Source organism: Dendroctonus ponderosae, unplaced genomic scaffold (genome assembly GCF_020466585.1).
Source record: "Dendroctonus ponderosae isolate FM_Combo_2020 unplaced genomic scaffold, Dpon_F_20191213v2 Dpon_F_20191213_1, whole genome shotgun sequence".
Classification (NCBI taxonomy): Eukaryota; Metazoa; Arthropoda; class Insecta; order Coleoptera; family Curculionidae; genus Dendroctonus; species Dendroctonus ponderosae.
The window spans coordinates 14,095,825-14,101,873 of NW_026017110.1; the positions used below are offsets into that span (position 1 = coordinate 14,095,825).

At 30.6% G+C, this 6,049-nt stretch overlaps 1 protein-coding gene across 1 annotated transcript; it reads right to left on the reverse strand.

Annotated features, from left to right (window-relative positions):
• Positions 1–1,566: 1,566 nt before the first annotated feature.
• On the reverse strand, positions 1,567–5,318 carry LOC125505810. The gene is made up of 6 exons (XM_048670417.1): positions 5,140–5,318; positions 3,941–4,213; positions 3,522–3,775; positions 3,368–3,464; positions 3,006–3,101; positions 1,567–1,779 (listed from the first exon to the last, which is right to left on the reverse strand). Exons 1-6 carry the CDS (start codon positions 5,314–5,316, stop codon positions 1,726–1,728), a joined length of 951 nt encoding a protein of 316 aa, XP_048526374.1. The 5' UTR covers positions 5,317–5,318; the 3' UTR covers positions 1,567–1,725.
• Positions 5,319–6,049: the final 731 nt, after the last annotated feature.

Here is a 6,049-nt window from a genome sequence, read left to right on the forward strand (position 1 = left end):
CCAATTGTCATAAGGACTCGGTAAACAATAGGCATTAAAGTGTCTATAATATATGAGAATGTCATCAAATTGTAACTTATAGTAATAAGTAGAATAAAAAAAGTATAAGTAAAAGTGTTATTTTTTATCAAAAAGTTTCTCCTCAAATACATGAAACAATATAGGCGTTAAGGGCAATTTAAACGAATAAATCCGATTTGGTCGGAACGGCCAATCCAAGATATAACCAACAAAGAAAAAAGGCACTAAACAGCTTACATTATTAAAAATGTTGTAAGAATGCATTTGAACATAACTTAGACCATATTATTGAGTAACCAAATCTCAGCATTAGCAAAACCAATTTAACATTTTTAAGTGACCCGTAATAATATAGTGGAGTAGTAAAAAGTGCAAATAAATTAAAATATTAGCATGAACAATATTATTTGCGATACAATTGAACTGCACCAACCGGGACATTAACGTAAGTGAAGTATAAATTCAATAACTTTTTGCAATTAAAAAAATATTATTATGAGGAAAAGCTCGGAAACAAACAACATTAATATTTTTGGAACTTTTAAATATAGTGCTTGATTTTTAATTTTGAATTTCCAAATGGGCAGTTGGCAATATTAAATAAAAACATCTGAAAAATAAATAGATAAGCCAATATGTTTAATACATACCACCCTCAGCAGTAGTTGTGTTGAATCTACAAAATGGCTCTTTTACGAGCATTTCTTCCATCAAGTATTTATTAAATTTCTTCTTGGAAACGACCTTATTTAAAACCATAATTAAGTTAAGTTAGTTGGACTAACCAGTAGTCTTGAGAGCAACTGATTCGAATGATAATTATAGCTCTACTTTACATCCTGCAGTTTAATTGTATAGTCTGCTTTGTTTAAATCAATGCAAGGACAAAGATATAAAACTACTTAAAACTTATCATTAATTATTCCTTAAAATCGATAGTTTAAAAAGTGACCAACGGATACTTTTTGGTTATTAAGGTTAATCAGTTAAATCATTTACAACCAAACTTTTGAAGTACCTGATTTAAGTAAGGATTGTTTACTTAGTTTGTTTACATGGGCAGTAGTGTACTTTTGCAAATAAACTATTATATTTTTAAAAGTAACTAGTTTTCACAATAAAACCACATCAACCATCTATAAAAATTCAACAATTACGGGAAACGATTATTTTCATCCAGGGAAAATTCACTTTGCCAGATAATGCAAATGTGAAGGTTGTGTGATATGCGAAGACTTTAGTTTAAATTTCGAAATCTGGATTACAGACTGATGCAATTCATAATCTAAGATTCCATGAAATTTTAGAGCAATATTAATTAACAGTGAAGAAGAATTGGATAGACATTTATATAATAAATGCAATAAATGTGAAGAGCAACATTTCGATTAACATTTTGTTGCTGTTCTTATAGAAACTGATCTCCATTAAAACAAGGTACTAAAATTGGAAAAATTGTACAATTCGAAATGTACTATACTTGCTGCGTGCACCAATAAGGGCAAATAAAAACTAGCGAAACAGTTCAAAATATTGCCATTTTTCTAGTTTAGAAACATGAAATCCTTTATTAGTCAAATTGATACATTTTAAATAGCTAATTAAATTTTACAGTTTATTATGGAAAACCGTATACCAGACTAACAGGCACACATTCTCTTACATCGCAAAATCTTTCATAACTTTCCATCTTATAAGTCTCTTCTAATGTCTTGTGGATCTGAGGATATTTGTTAGTGAGTATGCAAGTTTCACCATCTAAAATTATGTTTTAATGTAAATATATCAATGCAGAATGTAGGTATATCTATAAATATTAGATATATGACAGGCATAAGTACAAATTCTCCAAGTGAATTTCTGCAATACATTCTATGGTTATATTAAGAGATCTGGATCAAATAACAAATAAGCGTCTCCCGTTATTAACTTAATATATAACCAAGTGAACATTTGAAGATTTAACCATATCGTGGGGATACTACTCAATATTTGTTTTCATTTAAAACAGTTTAACTATTTTTTTAATTAAAACAAATTGATATCCATATTTAAATATTTCCTTATTCTGCCCTTAAAAGGCGGAAAGTTTTAGCAATCACTAATAAATTCCACGCTCAAACCCTGCAAGCATGACTTAAAATATCGAGTTGCAAAAGTTTCATAAAGACTGAAGTAATTCAGTGAAACTATTGGCATACTAAATATTATTAAAATTTTGAAATATTAAGGCTAATGTTACTAATATGAAGAAACAAAAATACATAGGCAATTTCGCTCTGAACAGCAGACGATAATTTTGAAAAGAACGTAGAATATTTTTTTCAGTGTTTATGAGGATTGCTATTGCCAAATTATGTACGAAAAAAAGTAATTAATTGATTCAAACTTCGATTTAATTATATATTTTGAAAAAAATAAAAAAAATTATTTGTGTTTCACACTTTACAAAAATGAGAGTAATTGACGGCCATAAAAGGAATGACGCCAATTTTGAATCACCGTGTATGAGACCACAGAAAGGAGACACGAATTTTTAAATCGTTTATAACGCATTATACGACAAGGTACATTAAAATTAAGTTTTATTATTTCCACTAAATAAAAAGTCTTACTTGTTTAAATAAATCCAAGTTTAATGACTTAAACGATTTTACGTTTACGTTAAGTTTAAGGTTTGCCGTATGGTGCAGGATTAAGTAAATTTTTATATTATCCTTATTCCATGTAAACCATTCCAGATTTTCCAATTCTGACACAAATTTTTCATTCTACAAAATTGTATCTGGTCATCAATACTGAGCGATTCAGTAAAGTAGAAAATATTAATGTCTTTAAGCAAAATGTAAGTTAAATTCCGATCTTTTGTCAACTATTAAAAAGTCAGAAAGGTTCGAGATTGACTGGGATTTTTCATGACAACTACATATGTTATAATGGATTCAGGAAGATATTTATCTTTTTCAGTATATTGTTCTACTTGCCATGTTCTCAATAATCTGTCCTTGATAGCATAAGTAAAAAGCTCCCTCAAAAAAAGTTGCCGCGGCAATTACTGATTGAACCCATGTGTACATCGGCTAAAATAGAAGTGGTAAAAATTCATAATTTGTTATACAAAAGGGCTATCGACCTATGTCGGTCTGTCTGTTCAAAATATTAAAACATTAAAACTTTGACTGATTTGATTGATTGATTGACTGACGATACCTTTTTTATTCTCGTAATAACATAGAAAAAATTTCTGAAAGATTTACCGTTCTCCGGCTAGAATGATTAACAAAGTAAGTTTAATATGGTAAGTGGAAAACATCATGAAATATTATTTTACATCAGATAAACTTACCACAAAGACTGAAAATATGGCAAACATTAAAATAAGCATGGCACCTATAGTATAAAGTGAATGAGGTACACAATACGCAGAAACTTGTTGCACAAATCTAAAATATGCATATTTAACATAACGAGCATGCATGTATGGGTAATCTATACTATACATCAATATTTCTTGGTGGCGTTTGATAATGAATCCAAGACTCTTCTTCACTTTTTTCTGATGTGACTCAACAGCTCTATTGGTTTGACGATCAAATTTGAGATAACCATTTATTTCTTGTACATATTTTAATAGGATTTCGAAATGAAATTGTAAGTAGAAAAGGCCATATAATACGTAATACGCTGGAAGGCACAGAATTCCATAAGACACACATGAAATTCCGCAAATTATCCAATGAGATATCTCTGCAAGCTACAAAATGACGTGCTGTATGAACCGTTTCAGTGATTGATCATTCAATTACACATAATCGTAATCAGATGAAACGTACTTAGTTGCGTGCTTTTCAATTTGTCAAAGGCATGCATTTCTGTGACTTGTTATGAAACTCAATGTTAGACTTAATTAATTACTTACAGTTGGGGATACATTTTCATCCATTAAAAGTGCGATGATAAATATATCTCTTCGATTAGAATTCAGAGATATTATATGAGTAATCATTAAACTAGTTATGAGACTAAGATATACAAGAAACAAGATAGATTTAGTGCTAGCGTCGGATGTAATCTGCGCTTTAAAATCTGATCCTAATAATTGTAAGTCTGTAAAAACGCATCTTCTGGCTATCTTCAATCTTGGCGTCCAAATATCATATAATGTGATCATTAGATACGAGTTTAAGACCATCTGAAACCCCAAAATAATTAGTGATTTAATTGAAAGTCATCGGAAATTATATTATGTATGTAATTATACATACATTGTATATATGTATGTATATATACAAAATCTTGCATGAGGAACTGGCATTAGTCCGAAGTCCGAAAATAACCATAGTTTGCTATATAAATGAGAGCTACAAAATGTTTCATTGCGGATTTTCATTGCGGATTGGGTGTTGAAATTTAATTAAAAAAATGAGAAATGTTAAATTTCTTTAAAACTCGGTTAGGATTCTAAAGTAAGATAGGTGGGGCAAATTGGATAATGGAAATGGCACATTTAAATGGAAATCATCGCTTGAATTGTACCCTTAGCAAACTAGAGTTACTTTCGGACGTAGAATACGGGGTTAAAATAATGCCTCTTACTCATGAAATACCTTGAATATGTTACGGTTAAACTTAGAACTTGGCTTATCTCGACATTAACTGGTTAATCTCGAGTTTAACACCAATGTAATGTTAATGTGGAAATAAATTCATATAATTAACATTATCTTATAAAGCCGAATTCATCCCTTTTGCTTGTTCATGTTGAATATATTATGAGATACACTGTAAATAAATTATCACTTTCTACCAGGAATATTTCTTACGCCAGTACCATTTAGCTAAGACAATATTCGGACATTAACTGTTATTAATTTAACATTAACATTACGAAAGCAATCATGTCATTCTCGAGTCTAACCGGTTAATATCAAGATTAACATCACTTCGAACGTTAGCCGTAACATATTCAAGTACATATGCAGAGGAGGCAATATCGAATCACATCGATTAATTCCGGCGTCTTTAAAGTCGAAAGGTTATTTGAAAAACTGTTTAGTACAAAATTCTCATAACTCTACTTTTTATATTGGTTTTAAATATATCATAATGGATACTTACATATACTGTAAGAAAATAAAACGGTGCATATTGAATCCAGAAGTTGACATCAAATACTTCCAAAAACTTATATGATTGTAATAGAACCATAGTTAAACCAGCGACAAATAACACGAAGATTAAAATTCTGATAAGCCTGAATCGTGTTATCATTATACAGCGGTATAAAAATGGCATTAGTGGATCTAGAAAAATTCGGATAGAATATGAAAGCATATTATTCGTCGATAGAAAGTTAAAGAAAACTATTCATATAAAAGATAAGTGATAACATATACAGGGCAATTTAAAATTAGCATGATTCCTCTGTCTCCGTAATAATGATCAATATCAATCAAATAACAGACAATTAAGTTAATAGATCACAAAAGGGCTACCAAATTCTGCCAACTTAACTCCAGACATGTTTGTGCTCCTGTCATATCACTCTATTGTGCACTCTTAACAGCAGTCTGGGCTCACATTTCGAGCAGCTTTGCGTATTCGGTTAATTAACTAGTGCTCAATTTGTACCGGTGTTTACTAGACCAGGGATTTAATGTGTCCTAGCCTCCTGTATCATCCTGGGGGGACTTTTCGGGACATTTATTCGGTGCCTGGGAGAGTGTCGGTTGTTGCCCGATGCTTTGCATACTCCTGACTCTGCTGCAATTATATCCTCAATCTGTTCCGCTATATCTGGAACCCGAGCATCGCCATAGTCCACTATCTGCTTCAATTTCTGAAGCCAGTCGTTCAGTGTCTCTAGCGTTCTTTTTAATATGAAAAACTTTCATAATTTGAAGCAAAGATGGCAATTTTTCGTTTTGAATGCTTAAGTATTTCGATAAACTACCAATCAATATGGGACAATTTCAAAACAATACTTAATAGCAAAGTTGAAATTTGATTTTCAACTGTTAATATATTT

Coding starts and splice junctions, on each gene's coding strand:
- LOC125505810 (XM_048670417.1), bottom strand. CDS start 5,316: ATGCCATTTTTATACCGCTGTATAATGATAACACGATTCAGGCTTATC. Junction 4,214..5,139: donor TTTATTTTCTTACAGTATAT/GTAAGTATCCAT, acceptor TTGGGGTTTCAG/ATGGTCTTAAACTCGTATCT. Junction 3,776..3,940: donor ATGAAAATGTATCCCCAACT/GTAAGTAATTAA, acceptor GTCATTTTGTAG/CTTGCAGAGATATCTCATTG.